We start from the raw sequence: 18,712 nt of genomic DNA, 5'->3' as shown, positions 1-18,712 counted from the left end.
ATATAGCCTGAAGCCTACATTTACACTGTATTACCTTTTTTTCTTTAGAAGCGAATAGACAATGCAGAATAAAGGCTATATATATTGGGAAGTGCACACACGCGCTCACTCAGTCATCCACCCCTCCTCTCTCTCTCACTATCTTTCTCTCTCTCTCTCTCTCTCTCCCCCCCCCCGTTTCACCCTCACACCTCAATAACGGCGCGTGTAAAAAATATTCCTGCATACAATTTGTATGCACGGGACAACAACAATGGCTTTCAGAGGTCGTGGATTATGATGCCTATTTTTATATAGTGGAATATTGGCCCCTCCACCTGTGAATAGCATATGTCTATATTTTCTCGTCTGGTGTTGTATTTGTGAGTGCCGACTCCGAGCGACCGCAGAGACGCAACGACCACGTTCAATGCCGATGGAACATGTCCTATGTTCCCTTTCAAGGTAAGAGAGAGACGATATTTTTTCCTTCACTGCATCTTTTTTCCCCGTCCTCCCCCTCACCACCCCCCCCCTCTCTCTCTCTCTCTCTCTCTCTCTCTCTCGCTCACTCGTCCGCACTATCATGTAGCATAGAATTCAGCAAACGCAGTGTGTAGCCGACAGGTGCTATGGACGGCAGTGTCTGCCAGATAGACAGACAGCCGGATTTGATAACGTGTGTGTGTGTGTGTGTGTGACAATATATACCTGTGAGCATGCGGCAATAGCGTCGTAATAACAAGGTACCCCAAATGTCACAGTCTACTCTCGCAAGTGCACCCCTCTTTGGAGAGATCGCACACCATGCACACGTCAGTGTCCGCGGCGCGCACATCAACCCCAATGCAATAGTATAGTATTATTTCCACCTCACGATACAACTTTGGTCCCCAAAGCCTCCCCCGTGAGTGACTGAAAACCAGGGGCTACTTTGCTGCTGGTGTGTTCCCCTATCCATAGCTTCCCAGGCGTGTAGGAGTGGGTGAGAGGTGGTGCTCTCAGTGTATGTTGAAGGAAGACTCCTGGTATCATCATGGCACTGCAACTGTGACTAATGCTGTGTGTGTGAGCAGCGTGCTGCAGTATGAGCTGCGTCCCATCTATCTGGCGTGAAGCGACCACACCAAAGTGTATTCTCGGCTTTAATTGGGAGACGGTTCAGACGGATGCCTCTGGATATTATTAAGCAGGGGAGTGAAATGGAGCGAGATGGAACGCCCGCTTGAAAGTTTGAAGGAGCCATGAAGGATTGAGGGGTGTCGTGGGTTTCTGTGAGTAAGCTACCTGTTATCAAGAAAGCACCTTGCAAACGTGGGAATGGTGTGTGTGTGTGTGTGTGTGTGTGTGCGAGAGTGAGATGGGGGTAGGGTCGAGGTGTGTGCGTGCGAGAGAGAGAGGGGTAGGTGGGGGTTGTGGATAGAACTGTGTGTGTGTGTGTGTGTGTGTGTGTGAAAGAGAGAACGCGTGTGTCAATGAGTTCTGTTATATGGTGTGTGCATGTACAGTATGTGTGTGTGCTTACATGTATACACACATAGCCTACATGTTTATAGAAAAACGTTTGTGTGTTCTATTGAAGACTAATAAAGACCCCCCACAAAACAACCTTTATTTAGCCATATACCATGACCCTTGAACCTGAAAAGAATGATCCTGTTGTTCCTTTTCACTTCGCTTTTTCCTCAGAGAAAAGAAAGAAATGAATAAAAACAGCAGACGTTCTCTTCTGTGTGAGTGCAGCTCTAGAACGTGACCCTTTATTCTTAGGGAGCACAGGCGGCTGACTTAATGTCCTCCATTTCACTCTGCTGTTGGAGATTTCTTTAGAGCATGAGTCCACCACTGACACCTCTTCTCCAGCGGTGCCTGGGGCGACCTCTTTTCCTTGTCCCTCGGGGGGGTTCCATGTCGGGGCTTATCGGGTGAGGTTTGATAGGCAACGATAGAAGTTGGTTGGTAGCAGCTATTGAAGTTGGTTGCATAATATTGGTGAGATGCTCAACACTCGGCTACTTTGTACAAAGCCCACTCTAGGAAGCATTGCCAGGTAACAGGGTGCACAGCATTATACCTTCAAGTGATGGAAGTGGATAATCTTTATTCATATATTTTTTCTTTATTCATATCTTTCAGTAGTTAAGTACCGCGACTTGAAAGTACTACTCTGGCGAAATCAGCTGTCTCTTGTCTTTCTATACACCGAAAGCTCCATGGTAACTCAAAAGAGATTATGTAACACTGTGTGATATATATTGCCACAGAGTGACTCAACAGCCCTGGATACTGTATATGCCCTGATGGCTGACATCAGTGTGACATTGATTTGTGAGGAGATGCAGAACCTTGAGGGAAAAAAAAAAAAAACCTGCTTATGTCGCAAATGTATTCAAAGCCCTGCATTGATGAGTGTTGAGCGGATGGACCAAGCGAGCCACAGGCACTGGTGCCAAGTCCCTGTACGTGGATGGACATGCAGCTAGTGGGACGCAGCAGAGATGGACCTTCCTACCATGGCTTACTGTATATCTTTTTATACTCCCGACCCTCACTCTCTTTAACTCACTCTTCCTTTCAGGCTATCTCTTCTTTTCTTGTGCCTCCACTGTGGCCGCCGACACACACAAACGCTCACACATGCACTCTTACAATACACACACACACACGCGCGCACACACACGCACATGCACACACGTGCACACACACACACACACACACACACACACACACACACACACACACACACACACACACACACACACACACACACACTCTCTCTCTCCCTCCCTTCTGCCTTCCCTCTCTCTTAACCTGCCCTCTCCGCCCCCCCCCCCCCCCCCCCTTATCTATCCTTCCTTTCCCTCTCATCATGAAAGCCTTATGCAATGGCTGTGCTCAATGAGTGCAGATGGACAGCATGGAAGCAACCAGCCGGCCACAGATCCATCCCTGGTCATGTTGATTTTACAGTAGTTTGATACAGCAGCTTCCGTCAAGCATGGCCATGGTTAAAGAGACAGTGCACCGTCAATGCACTGCAGCACTCCTCTCTCTATCTCCAATAATTCAGTAGGCGCTCTCTCTCTGTCTCTCTCTGTCTCTCTCTCTCTCTCTCTCTCTCTCTCTCTCTCTCTCTCTCTCTTCTCTCTCTCTCTCTCTCTCTCTTGCTCTCTCGCTCTCTCTCTCTCTCTCTCTCTCTCTCTCTCTCTCTCTCTCGTGTGACATAAGGGGCTGTCTTACACCCCTCCACTACTCTAGCTGTGCCAAGAACCATCATCTGTTAGGCTATTACTGTACTGGTATGCTCGAGATTCATCTAGCCCTGTGTGCTAGATGATCTGTCAAAAGAGAGAGAGAGAGAGCCCATTCATTCTCCAGTGGGGTACATTGAGTACATTGGAGATGTGTTCTGCGGCCGGCTTTGTGCGTTGAATTTGTTGCCATTGCCAATGATGATGAGGATTGCGAAGTTAGCAATGTGACTTTAATCCCACATGTGAAGCTGAATCCTCCAGCTAGAGAGCGTCTCGCCTCGTATCGATAAATCACAGTGATCTGATGTTTCGCAAATCGAAGTACCCCCCCCTGTGTCCAAGTTCAGGGACTTTTTGAATACATCGACCAAATCCCCCCCTGAGACACGATAAGTCTCAGTCTCTTTCAAGGGGATGCTCACTGCTATTGGTAAATGAAAGGCAAATATGTTGAAGTCTTGAGGAAATATCAGTCATTATTCGGCCTGCAGACAGAAAGTCAATCAAAGTTCAACTGACCCTCATCTGCATATATTTGCATAATGGTTTGCATATTCATCATGAGTAAGTGCAGAGAGCTAATGAATAAGCACAGGCAGTGGTGCATGGTGGCTGCTGGACACTTTGAGGGTCTCCATGGAGGTCCTCCACTTCTGGAGGTCAATCAATGGCTGATACCACAAAACAAGTTTGTATTTCACCAGGGACTGTAACCGCGTAGAGCATGGATGATCAAACGTGTTGAGCCACCACTGTGCTAGGCAGGATTTGAACTAGTTGTAACCTTATACTGTATGTTGAGGTACATCCGATTCATTGGTCACCCTCGTGGCTTCTCTGGTCCCTGGATTGCACGATGTGCTGCATGTCATCTGCGTATAGGGTGAGCCAGACCCTGTCACACTCTCGCTTTATTCTTTGTACAATAACTTAATATGCTTGAGTTCAGTCTTCAGCATGATCCTCTTTCCTGATGCCCAATACTGTACTGGCTTTAGTTAAGAACACCCAGACCCCTGTCCTCTAACAGTTTGTAGTGTTGATGCTGAGAAAACCTACAGTGGGCTATTAGAAATTAGTAGCTGGGAGGAATGGCTTTATAGCTTAGGCCCCGCCATGGGTGGGGGCCCCATTAATTCAATTCCACTGCAAAGCCTGGGCGAAAGTGGCGGCACGGTTGCACAGTGGGTTAGTCAAGTCAAGAGTCAAGAGTTTTATACTTTTATTTGTCACGGCATACAGTGAAATGCGGGTGGTTATGCCCGCAGCGATTGTGCAATAATACAAGTAATAAGAATAACACAACAGGTATAATGTACATAAAGTTTAAAATGCATGGTAAAGACATGCTAAGGTCCTGTGATAGTGCAATGCAGTCTAGCACTGCTGCCTCACAGCAAGAAGGTCCTGGGGTCGAACCCCAGCAGGGGGCCTTTCTGTGTGGAGTTTGCATGTTCACCCTGTGTTCGTGTGGGTTTCCTCCAGGTACTCCAGTTTCCTCCCACACCATAAAGACATGCATGGTAGGCAGGGACTACAGATGAAAACTAGCTCATTAGCTAATTCTGGCTCATTTACATTGATGTGGAAACTGAAGATGTTGATTAATGTGCACTGTCCCCTGGGTAATTTTTTTTTAAATAAACTTAAACTTAAAGGACTCAATGGGTTTGCATTGAACACTTTGCCTTGTGATTGATCCTGTCAGGATTCACTCACAGCAAAAAAAGGTCAGGATGAGCTTTCCTCCTCTCCTAAGCCAATCGGATGACTGCCAATCCGGGATAATGATGTCCCTCTAGATATGGTTGGCTCTTAAGGCATGGAGGCATGATGTCATCTAAACCCACGGATGCTTATAATGCAAAGATGTGAGGTTCTGGCCAAAGACCCCAGGCACTTTGAGAACTTACTATATGTCAGTATATGAGTCACAGGGTGATCACTGGAGTTATTTTTCAGCTGTTCGCGAGGATGCTTTAATGCTGGTATGGAAATATTTTTTACTAATTATTCCTTCGAGGTTAGGTGTTGAGGTTTGCTGCTCTGCACTATACCTGCATGTATATTTAAGTTCAGCCTTGTTAGTCTTATGTTTTATTGCATTTAGTTTTATTCATGATTTTGTACAATGTGTGTATTTCTTAGTTATGACTTTTATTCATAACTTCAAGGCTTAAAGGGGCAGTTCACCCAAAAATGTTTCCCCCTTACCCAGAGTAATATCTATTCAGATAGATACAATACAATGGAGCTGAATGGCACTCAATATATGGCACTCAAAGCACCAAAAATACATTTGAAAAACTCAAAAGCAATGTACCTTTCCAGAAATCATGACCCAGTTACTCAGGATAATACACAGACCTTGTCGTGAGCAGTTTCATGTAAGAACAATTTTCTACCAAACTATTCATTCATTCATTATTATGGTGTACTTCGGTGGAAAATAGTTCCTACATGAAACTGCCTACAACAAGGTCTGTGTTTAGTAACTGGGTCATCATTTCTGAAAAGGGACATTGCTTTTGAATAAAAAAGAAAGAAAACAATTTGGATGACGGCAGACATCTCTACGGCAGATATCTCTGAACTGCTCCTTTAAAGCTATATATTATACAGTGTAACTGAAGAATATTGTACAGTGCACTACTCCTGTAATCGCTTGAGCATCATCCTGGCACTGAGTCTGATACCGCAGCCTGTGATATAGCGCCAGGCTGTAATTAAAAGAAAAAACTGTATTAAATCACTCCAGTGCAGCCAAAAGCAGGATTACACATCGGAGAGTCGGTTTCCCAATCTCTGAACTAATCAAACACCTGTTGAGCTATCACTCCTAAGAATCTGGCTATTTTTAGTGGAGAAAGTCTGTGTATAGTGTGTGTGTGTGTGTGTGTGTGTGTGTGTGTGTGTGTGTGTGTGTGTGTGTGTGTGTGTGTGTGTGTGTGTGTGTGTGTGTGTGTGTGTGTGTGTGTGTGTGTGTGTGTGTGTGTGTGTGTGTGTGTGTGTGTGTGTGTGTGTGTGTGTGTGTGTGTGTGTGTGTGTGTGTGTGTGTGTGTGTGTGAGTTTAGCTAGCACACATTTATGGAAGCAGAAAGAGACCAGCTAGCGTAGCTGTTGGCAAAAAACACCTCTCCCAGAGTTTTAAGCTAGGCTAGTGACTGTATCCACTTTGATTAATTTGTGCTAAGCTAGGCTAGCTTGCAGCCGGATAGCTTTCTACTGAACATACAGAGAGGAAATTGGTATCTATCTTGTTGTCTGACTCTGGAAAGATGGTAAGCGCATTTCCCATGATGTTGGCGTGTTCCTTTAAGAGAGATTGAGATGCTACAGTGCCCTCACAACAGAGCAATAGTCATATGATATTAAGTCACATGACCGTTATTATACTATTGCACTGCTCAAACCCAATCATAGTCATATCAAGTCACATGACCATTATTATACTATTGCAGCTCAAACCTCAATCAAGTTGATGCAATAAATGTGACTTCTGAATGTCATGCCCATTTTAGAGCGTGGATACCTCACTGAGCCATTTCCCATATATTATACATCTAAAAGACCTCGGCTAAAAGCAGGTTCAATATCGTTAAAAAGTGAATGTTTTTTTAGATGTCTAGATCACACCTAGCCGTTGTTTCAACATAATTTCAAAGGCTGTATACAACGTTGATATGGACGTCTACTAAACCTTCGCGTTTGAACCAAATTTAACCCGATTTGAGCCTAGACTTTAAAAAAAATTCAGAAGTTCAGAATGTTGGACTTCTATCGCTATTTCCTTTTCTTCATACTGGATACCCATCTCCGGCTTATTAGCCACAAATTAGCTACAACTTTCCATTTTATACGGTCTGTACACGACACGTACAAGTACAAACAAATATTTTTTTCTCCAGAGTACTTTAATCCACACAGATTTAACTTTAATCAAAACATGTTAATACAAATTTTACAACAAATAACATTACCTCAACCAGGGCAGTATACAGTAAGAAAAGTCAAGAAGAATGCACAGTATACAACAACACTGTATATTTGGGACATATTCTCATACACTGTCTGCAACAGAGTCTGACTTGTAGATGGGAAAACATATTTAGTGTATAACTCAAAACACAGGTCTGGCTGGTTTCTCTGGGAGATGTAAAGTCACAGTGCTGTCTGGAGCTGAAAAAGATGTGACGTTGTCTTGGTTTCCTCTATAGGAGCTGGACAGGGGAGGTTTTACAGGTGTGGTGAAGTACTGTAAATTGTAATAGTATAAGAAATATGTTGGAGCCAACATGACTGTATGAGACTATTGATTGATTGATTGATTGATTGATTGAAAAAACTTTATTAACAGATTGCAGAATGGGTACAATACAGTACAGCTCAATACAACACAAATGCTAAGAGGATGCAGACCAGAAAAATACTTTTGTCTTGTTTACATCGGGGTCCCCCATTTTCAATTCATCAGGGCATTTATGACATACAAGACATACAGATATACAGAACTGTGTAGTAAAAAGAGATCATAAAAAAGATATACATTCGAGGGGGGGGGGGCTGGGGGATTTGGACATTTACAGCAGAATGCCTCCTAATTTCTTCTTAATTCACATAGTTCTGCCTTTCTTTGTTACAGTAAACCATTCAAATCATAAAAATAAATGAAAAAGTTATTCACATCAGTTCATTTTATATAGTCTTTATATGAAGAGCACAGTTAATAAATCTGTTTTATTGCCTGTTTGAAGTGTTCTGCCATTGCTGTCCTGTCCTCAGTAGCTTCTGTATATAGGGTCATCACAGCTTCTGTACTGTATATAGGGTCATCACAGCTTCTGTACTGTATATAGGGTCATCACAGCTTCTGTACTGTATATAGGGTCATCACAGCTTCTGTACTGTATATAGGGTCATCACAGCTTCTGTACTGTAGGGTCATCACAGCTTCTGTACTGTATATAGGGTCATCACAGCTTCTGTACTGTAGGGTCATCACAGCTTCTGTACTGTATATAGGGTCATCACAGCTTCTGTACTGTATATAGGGTCATCACAGCTTCTGTACTGTATATAGGGGCATCACAGCTTCTGTACTGTAGGGTAATCACAGCTTCTGTACTGTATATAGGGTCATCACAGCTTCTGTACTGTATATAGGGGCATCACAGCTTCTGTACTGTATATAGAGGCATCACAGCTTCTGTACTGTATATAGGGTCATCACAGCTTCTGTACTGTATATAGAGGCATCACAGCTTCTGTACTGTAGGGTCATCACAGCTTCTGTACTGTATATAGGGGCATCACAGCTTCTGTACTGTAGGGTCATCACAGCTTCTGTATATAGGGGCATCACAGCTTCTGTACTGTATATAGGGGCATCACAGCTTCTGTACTGTATATAGAGGCATCACAGCTTCTGTACTGTAGGGTCATCACATCTTCTGTACTGTAGGGTCATCACAGCTTATGTACTGTATATAGAGGCATCACAGTTTCTGTACTGTATATAGAGGCATCACAGTTTCTGTACTGTATATAGGGTCATCACAGCTTCTGTACTGTATATAGGGTCATCACAGTTTCTGTACTGTATATAGAGGCATCACAGTTTCTGTACTGTATATAGGGTCATCACAGCTTCTGTACTGTATATAGGGGCATCACAGCTTCTGTACTGTATATAGAGGCACCACAGCTTCTGTACTGTATATAGGCACCACAGCTTCTGTACTGTATTATAGGGGCATCACAGCTTCTGTACTGTATTATAGGGGCATCACAGCTTCTGTACTGTATATAGGGTCATCACAGCTTCTGTACTGTATATAGGGTCATCACAGCTTCTGTACTGTATTATAGGGGCATCACAGCTTCTGTACTGTATATAGGGTCATCACAGCTTCTGTACTGTATATAGGGTCATCACAGCTTCTGTACTGTATATAGGCACCACAGCTTCTGTACTGTATATAGGCACCACAGCTTCTGTACTGTATATAGGGTCATCACAGCTTCTGTACTGTATATAGGGTCATCACAGCTTCTGTACTGTATATAGGGTCTGCATCACAGCTTCTGTACTGTATAGGGGCATCACAGCTTCTGTACTGTATATAGGGTCATCACAGCTTCTGTACTGTATTATAGGGTCATCACAGCTTCTGTACTGTATATAGGCACCACAGCTTCTGTAGGGGCATCACAGCTTCTGTACTGTATAGACAAATAGATTAACTCAAATAGGGTAATAATAATATGTAGATCACACAACTTAATAACAGAGATGATGAATTACAAAGGATTGCAGCATGTATGACTATCCCACATAGCCCAGCTACACCTGACTTCATTCTGATGTTGTAGGGTGACATGACAAGGAGCTACAGTACATTATATAATCAGCTAACCATGAATTATATGGCCACCAAAGCAGAACCATCTAGTGCCAGGTAGGGGTGGGAATCACCAGTTTCATCATGATACGATACAATATCGATTCTTTGGACAACGATACGATATTTGCCGATATCACAAAGTCTCTCACGATACAATACGATACGATTAGATTCAGGTGCCTGCAATCGATATGAGATGATATCATATGCCCATTTAACACAATCAGTAACATTTAGATCAACAAAAAAAAGGTAATGAAAATATCATTTGACATTTGTATTTTTGAGCTCTTCCAGACATTTAAAGGAAAATCAATCTATTGTTTTTAATACAAATAGACCTCCTGTTCACTGGTGCCACGTTTTTATATATTGAGCTTTAAACTTTAAGCTACATTTTTTGGAACTCAAAACTCACAACCTCCCTCTCCCAAACCGTTCCTACAACAATTTGTTGATGTTGCATGATCATGTATAGGCCTACATTTATTATGTATTATATTGTTTATGTTTAAATAACATTTAAACATCAAACTCCTCTGACCTCATCTGGTCTTTCCAAAGACGTGCGCACACACACACACAGAAAGGGAGAATGCTATGCTGTAACATCTACACACACAGAGCTACTGCTGTTGTTCTTGGGCGGATATGAGACTCGCCACAGGATTTTCAAAATAAGAGTATCGATATGAATCGATCTTATTACATCGCATCGATCCGATTCGATTGTTGATAATTACATCGATGTATCGATCTGGATCGATGTATCGTCCCACCCCTAGTGCCAGGGCCCCGTTCCCCGTACCTGGATAACTGAGTTAGCCGGATAACTTTCGGTTAAGTCTGACTTAAGCCGGACTTTCCCGTTCCCCGTACCTGGATTGTCCAAATCACCATGACAACAGATCCAAAAGTTTGAGCCTGGTCGAGAGCAGGGTTAAGTTCAAGTTAGCCGGATGAAGCACAGCCACGCCCCCGCAAAGAAGTGACAGCTCTTTCCTGAAATTATTCCCACAGTCTAGGATCTGCTTTATACCATTCTGAATTACGTTTTTGTGCTCCATTCTTCCAGAGGGGGCTTTTGAAATGTAAAATAGACCCAAAATGCTGATACTAAATTCACTTTGTCCTAAATAATGCACGTTATATATACCGTGGCGCTCGCTCGGTGCGATGTACACATTATGTGGTTATTTTAACAACGCGCAGCATTGCAAATGTGAATCCCGCAGGGATATTTTTAATGATTGAAACCTATCGCTCGTTTGGTTCTGATTCCTTTCATATTCTCCGCTGTGGATGTTTAATGGAGCGCCTGGATTGTGTTTCATTCAAGCATAAAATTGAAGTGTCTATGCGTGGATTGTGGATCTTGTCTCGTTCATTAATGTATAAACAATGAATTTATCCCATCTGGCACAGTGGCACAGCGGTAGTGCTCAATCCTGGCAACCCAGCGACCGGTGTTCGAAACCCCGTGTTTCCAATATAATTTTTTGGAATATAATATTAATGATTATACGCCAAAGTAGCCTAGTTTTAAGTTAAAATATTATAAATCTACATGCATTGAGGATGTCATTCTTTATATAGCTCTCAACGTGCACCAAATTGAATTATTCCTACATCGCAAAAAGAAGGGAAAGACTAGGTTTCGAACCCCGGTCGTCTGCGTGAAAGTCAAAAGAAGAACCCGTTACACCACAGTGGAGATAAGTAAAAGATCGACCATACATCAATCAATGGGAAGAGAGCCGTATAGTTATTTTGTATAACAGTTTAACTAATTATTTTCGCTAGCAAGATCTCATTTGATTATTCAATCCAGCAGGCAAGTTTAAAGAAATATAATCTGATTGATTGAGGTAATGAGGGACTTAAAATTTGCCTATAGATAACGCATTTAACTTGTCGGCGAGGCGATTGAGCCGTACTGCAATATGTTAATAAAGTCTTAAATCAATTAATCAATCAATGCCGCTAGAGAATCAGGATCTCTGCTATCGATACGTGCTGGCTTTTCAACTTTTCAACCGCGCGCACTTATCCTGGGTCTCAAGTCTGGCTTGAGTTAACGAGACTGAATCCACCTTCGAGGAACAGGAAAATCCCGGCTTCAAACATCGGGTTAACTGAATCTGGATAATGACATCTTGATCGACTTAGTTGAACCGGGTACGGGGAACGGGGCCCAGCAGCCAAGAAATACCTCTCTGGCAAAAGGATAGATGTCTTCTAATAACATAGAGAGAGGAAATGGCTAAAGCTCATTGTCAAATCATGCATATATTATTACATTTAGCAATAATATTGAGTATATGTATTGTGGAACTCAAGCATTATTCTCAATTGGTTATCTAGTAAGTAAACTAGTATGGTTTGCTAGTAAGTGCTAGTATGTTTGTTTACAACTAATTCAGTGATGATTGTTGTGTAGGCTATACCTACTACTGATTAGAATTCTATGCAGTAACGTAATGTTAAGTAACGTAATGTTAGCTGCATTTTCTCCTTTACCTTTATGCCAGTGAAAAACGAACACACAACAAAGCAATCATCATGTTGGGAAACCATCAATTATCTCCAAATATTCCAGTAATCCACAAAACCATTAATGTTACATAAAAAAATATTTAGATTGTAAAAGGTTCCTTCAACTGCCACACAAATCCAAGCATACATGGATACTAGCAAGCTAGTGTCCTCTGCTAACAAAAAGGCACACACAGATTTAGAAACTTATGAAATGAATCGCTTCTCGATTCAATGCATATATTTGATTCTAGATTGACGTTTTGACTTATTTTTTCCCAGTTGACTGCGGTAGAATAGTTCTCAAAGAAATCACACTGAATCAAATGTAAACCTTTACGCAATGTAAACCTTGAGTACGATTTATTTTCCAGTTTTGTCCTCTCAATATGAAACATAAATGCAATAATTTTTACAGAAACATGTTACTTGCAATAACAAAGCAATGCTAAAATAAATAAATAATAATAATTCAAAATACCTTTTTGGAATTTGTGAATTGACTTTGAATCAGTATAGATAGAATCATGATTCTAATGTGAATCGATTTTGTTGGGTTTGAATTTCGCACATACACAATGTGCATCATCATGCTGCCATTAACACAATGACTGCCACGCAATAGACGCATCCTTAGCAGCTGACGCCATCACTGTAAATGGTGGGAGTCGCTCACCTTGTTTGCAGGGCTATAACTATTTAAATATTATAGTTATATACGCAATACTATGGCCCATTTGACATCGGGTATCTATCGTTCAATATGTGGAAAAGTAATATTTTTTCCATCCATACATTGTCGTTTTATAGCGTGGTGAATATAAGTATAGTTTTAGAGTGGTCTAGGATCATTCCTGGAACGCTAGTAATAGGCTGCGACGCATATTATACTTGGCATTTCGTCCATATACACGTTACAATAAAAAAATTCAAATGCATATGATCGGTATATATTATGTTCCATCATGCATGCAGGAAAGGGGGGGGGTCGTTTATGATTAATTGAATGTCAATAACGGCATTCGTTAGTACAACAGCATACGTTGATCAGAGCGATGGCTATGAGAACAATGGACAATCAAGCTGAAATTAACATTAGATTGCTCTTACCTCTGGGCGATGAGACTGCAAAAAGAATATTCCAATTATTTGATTGCCATCTGCTAGATTGTATGTCCATTTGGCCGACGCCATAAGCCCCAAAAGCATAATGATTCTGGTGTCCCGAAGGCGATTCAATGCAATCGAGTGTGTATCTTGATCCACGTTACAAGATAACTTCGCCCGGAAGACATTCACTGACGCACAGAGTCAAGCTTCCTTCAGAAAGTAAGTGCAACATCGGCCGCATACTACCAGGCGGTGGTATCGGACCGTTGCGATCTCAGACAGAGTGCCAAACATTCCCACAGCATAGCAGGATGAATTATGAATGGAAATAGAGAATAAAAGAAATAATGATCCAATAACGATTGGCGGGCTATAACGAGTTAACTCGTTTTTGGCGCAGAAACGGTTAAAAAATTCTATTTGAATAGTTGTTTACAACAACTCAACAACTTATGTGCTGCATATTTTAGAGTTACTGTTAGAGTTATAGTTACAGTTTGTTAGGCAATATATAAATAAAATATACAATATACAATAATAAACTTTGCCTGAAAGTTGAGCAGCACACAATCGAACTACTATGTTGCCGGATTTATGGTACGTTACTGCCCCCTACAGACATAAATACAAACTGCAGTTTATTTTGCTGGAATATCCAATACAATTTAATAAACACACTGTAGTCAAGTCAAGTCAAGAGTTTTATTTGTCACGGCATACAAGTATACAATGAAATGCGGGTGGTCTTGCCCGCAACGATGTGCAATACAGTGGTACAACATATAATAGAATCCAATAAAAACAACATTGTGCAATAAACAGGTAACAGGTAACATGGTGTGACATCTCGGTATCTGTACATAAAAAATATTTACAGAGCATATAGGACATGCTAGGTAGCTTTGGTAGTGCAATACACTGTTACTGTTGTTATACTAATTTAAAGTGGCCTTTCCTTTTGGCCATAAGTGGGTGTGTGCGGCATGAGTGTGTGCCCGCTCATGTTAAAGTGTTAAAGTGGCTGCTAGTGTGTGAGCGTGCACAGCGTGCGTGTCGTGTGTGTGCTCATGTGTGCTTGTGTGTGGATAGTTCAGTGTTCTGTGGCACTCAATGTTCATTGTTCAAGGCTCTGATGGCCTGGGGAAGAAGCTGAGCCTAAGCCTCTCTGTCCTAGTAGCTGGGGTTCGCAGGCGTCTGCCTGACCTCAGCAGCTGGAACAGGCTGTTATTGGGGTGGTGGGGGTCTTTCATTATTCTGCAGGCTCTGGATTTGCACCTCTTGTTGTATAGAACCTGCAGGGGAGGTAGTGCCATACCCGTGGTACGCTCGGCTGAGCGCACCACTAGGGCTGGGCGATATGACGATATTATATAAATATCGGGTACAGTTCATTAACGATACACTTTTTAAACGTATCGTGGATATCGTGATGTTTTGCCCAAGAGGATTGTGTCGCGTCAATCTGGTCCACACGTTGAAACTTTTGAACAGCGCCGCCCCACACACACACTACTGCATCAAAGTTACTACTTATGATAACAAAGGCATTCGTTTTGTGGCATTAACGTTATATAGTTACATGTTCAATAACATCAGCGTATTTACATAGCAACGTCCGAGGTCGACCTAGATATAGCAAGCATTAGTCGTTCATATCTCAGCCCGTGCTGACTCAGTTGTGCCCATTCTGCGGTCTGTTAATAAAGTTTTCAATCAGACAGATGTATGGAAAGGCTTTTATTATAACATCCGTTGCAGTAAAATCATTATGCCTCCAGTCGTTTAGTCTTCCTGCGGAGCTAAAAGCTAAACGTCGGCCGCGGGGAGCTATTGTTGTTGTCATTGAGCTCTCCAATGGCGGAAGTAAAAAATTAATACGCGCTTGCCGATTGGTGCTAAGAACAGCAGGGCGGGTGCAAGCGGTGTGACGTAATTGGCAGACTCGACTGTCAATCAAAATGATTCTGTTTGCCGTCTGAATGAATGAAAACGTTATTAACAGATTGCAGCATGGGTACAATACAGTACAGCTCAATACAACAACAGTGGACTGGAGGATGCAGACCAGAGAAAGACTTTCGTCTTGTTTACATCAGGGTCCCCCATTTTCAATTCATCATATTTCATATCTAAATCATATAATATCTCATTGCTAAATATATGCAATATATAATCTAATAATCCAATAATCTAAATCTAATATATAATATAAAAATGCTAAATGCATGGGTATTTTATTTTGTCTTTAATGTTAGCTTGCAAACTCAAATACTGTCTTGGTAAGCCTCATAATGAATTGTTTGGGGAAAAGAAAAACATCGTGATGCGTATCGTGTATCGCCGAAAGGTCAGAAAATATCGTGATATCATATTTAGGCCATATCGCCCAGCCCTACGCACCACTCTCTGTAGGGCCTTCTTGTCCTGTGCCGTGCTGTTTCCATACCAGGCAGTGATGTTTCCGGTCAAGATGCTCTCTATAGCTCCTGAGTAGAAGGACTGGAGTATCTTCCCCGATACTCTGAACTTCCTTAACTGTCTCAGGTGGTAGAGGCGCTGCTTCGCCTTCTTTACTACTGTGTCTATGTGTGTTGTCCATGTCAGATCCTCTGAGATGTGGACCCCCAGGTACTTAAAGCTGCTCACCCTGTCCACGGTAGCCCCGTTTATCCACAGTGGTGTGTGTGTCTCCTGCTGTCCTCTCCTATAATCCACGATCAGCTCCTTGGTTTTACCAATGTTCAGGAGCAGGCTGTTGTCCTGGCACCAGCGTTCCAGTACCTCAACCTCCTCCCGGTAGGCCTTCTCGTCGTTGTCCGAGATCAGCCCCACCACCACCGTGTCGTCTGCGAACTTCACTATGGAGTTGGAGCTGAACTTGGCCACACAGTCGTGTGTGTATAGTAGGGATGGGTACCGAATTCGGTACTTTTGAGGTACCGAACCGAAACACGTCAGTACTACCGAGTATGGAATGAAGTGAGAAACCGAAAAAAAAAAAATAATAATAAAAAAAAAATATTTTTTATTAATTTCTTTTTTTTACTTTTTTTACTTTTTTTTTTTACTTTTTTTTTCATGTCAACGTTCACACGCACAATATATGCTTACCTGGGATTTGACTTGATTCAACAACAAAGCAGTCGGAGCAATGACAAGCCGAAAACTGTCGAAATTGTAGTTATTTGAAGTTTGGATTTTTTTTTTTACGACTGGAGGTAGGTAAATTAAATTTCTTGAGACTAAAGTACCGAAAAAAGGTACCGTTGGGTACCGGTATCGATTCACAGGTACCGGTACCGGTACCGGTATCGGTTCAAATGTGAAAGGTACCCATCCCTAGTGTATAGTGAGTACAGCAGGGGGCTCAGAACACAGCCCTGGGGGGACCCGATGCTCAGGGTGATGGTGTTGGAGGTCTGACCCCCCACCCTGACCGCCTGGGGTCTCTCACTCAGAAAGTCCAGTACCCAGGCGCTCAGGGCGGAGCTCAGACCCAGCCCGATCAGCTTGTCCACCAGTCTGGTGGGGACTATGGTGTTGAACGCTGAGCTGTAGTCAATGAACAACAGTCTCACATAGCCCCCCTTCTGACGGTCCAGGTGAGAGAGGGTGCTGTGCAGTACTTGGGAGACCGCATCGTCAGTGGACCTGTTTGGCCTGTATGCAAATTGCATAGGGTCCATATCGCTGGGGAGGGAGGCACAAATGTGATCCTTGACCAGCCTCTCGAAACATTTCATGGCCACAGAGGTGAGTGCCACCGGTCTGTAGTCATTGAGACCTGCTGGGGAGGGTTTCTTTGGTACCGGGATAATGGTAGACATCTTGAAGCAGGCAGGGACTGTAGTGCATCTTTTTAGTTTTTTAATGATATTTTTAAAGATGACAATATAAAAATATGAAATAAATAATGAATTAATTGAATTGATTGGTTTAAAAATGGGCTATAGTTAGCCGGACAAATTCTGTCTATGCCTGGCTCTCATCTAGCCCAGAATCTGTCCAGGTTACTATACCTAACTTTTAGTCCAATCAATTAATTATTTCATATTATTATTATATTTCATATTTATATCTCTGGACATGTATAGTTGTTTAGGTGATACTAAATAATTCAAATTATTTGAGCACATATGGACTTCAGCATCTTACACATTTGTTTGTGTGATATATACATTATTTAACTGCTTTATTTCTTTATTCCTTTATTTCAGATCCCCATTAGTCACTGCCTCAGCAGCGACTATTCTTCCTGGGGTCTGGATACAAACATATAAAAATCAAACAAGAATAATCAATAAAACAACATAAAAACAAAACAAATATCAATAAAACACCAATAAAATATACAAACAAATATAGAACATTAAAGATTAAACCAATCAAAATCAGACATACAAACAAATATAGAACAATAACAAATATACAAACATATAGAACAAATCAAATATATAAAAAAAAAAAAAATCAATATCAGAGAAAACTAAAACGTGCTCAAAAACAGCATGACATTCCATACACTAATACTCTAATACTCCTCATAACCACTAGACAAAGACATTCCAAATCAACACATAACCCAACACAAGAACCCATTCATTAGACACAGATTATACCCAACCAAAATCAATCTCTTTCTTAGTCTCCTCTTGAATCCCACCTTACTGGTAATTGAAACCAAATACTGTGGAAGTCTATTCCAGTAGGACATTGCCCTGTACAATACAGTTTTCTTCAGTTCTGGGTCTCGGCAGGGCGAACCGACCCCTCAAGGCTTGTCTAGTGCCATAGCCATGACCATCACTAGTAAGCACTAGTGAGTTAAAAGTGGTCTATATTTAGCCAAACATATTCTGCGCTATATGAGAGCTACAACATAGTCAACACCTGTTGAAATCATGTCTAGTGTTGCCTGGGTTTTTATGGCACAACAATACACTTTATGACTCAAATCTTGAAATGTGTTTCTACACTAAATCATGGCAAGTGAAGCCATTGTGAGTTCACATTACAATGTCATAAGGACATTATTAAAGCCGGGGGTTTGAGCTTGTTTCAACGCGTTGATAGCGATATGCTAATCTCTCCTCCTGTGCCTCTTGTGATGCTAATAGCGGCCTGATGTGCGCTGTGCAGCTTTTAGATTATTATCAGCTTCTCACTCACTTCAGATGCATAGATACTGTACATGTGGAGAGGAAGGGTGCATTTTAATTGCCCATGATCACATTATGCTGAAGCTCGACAAAAGAGCCAGTGGACCCTGGCTTCTCAAAGTATTGTTATCATTTGAAGGGTTTCACCACAAGAGGGCTTTCTTTTTACAGATACACTACAATACATGTAGGTTGTGCCTCAACTTCAGTGGTGGATCTGACCTTTTTGTTTTCCAAGGCTCACACGAATGTGTGTGTACCAGTATAATGT

At 41.9% G+C, this 18,712-nt stretch overlaps 1 protein-coding gene across 1 annotated transcript in view; it reads left to right on the top strand.

Annotated features, from left to right (window-relative positions):
- Window positions 1-422: 422 nt before the first annotated feature.
- syngap1b (synaptic Ras GTPase activating protein 1b) overlaps window positions 423-18,712 on the top strand; it is a gene marked incomplete at both ends in the record, with an annotated part of 516,339 nt that continues 498,049 nt past the window's right edge. The window contains one exon of the mRNA XM_084336516.1: window positions 423-444. Within this exon, the coding sequence (XP_084192642.1) occupies window positions 423-444 (22 nt within the window). The remainder of the gene's footprint in view (window positions 445-18,712) is intronic.

The sequence above is a fragment of the Notolepis coatsorum genome (genome assembly GCF_963971535.1).
Source record: "Notolepis coatsorum genome assembly, chromosome: 19".
NCBI classification, from domain to species: Eukaryota; Metazoa; Chordata; class Actinopteri; order Aulopiformes; family Paralepididae; genus Notolepis; species Notolepis coatsorum.
Note: the sequence above shows the minus strand (reverse complement) of the source record. Positions and strands in the feature narration are given on the sequence as shown.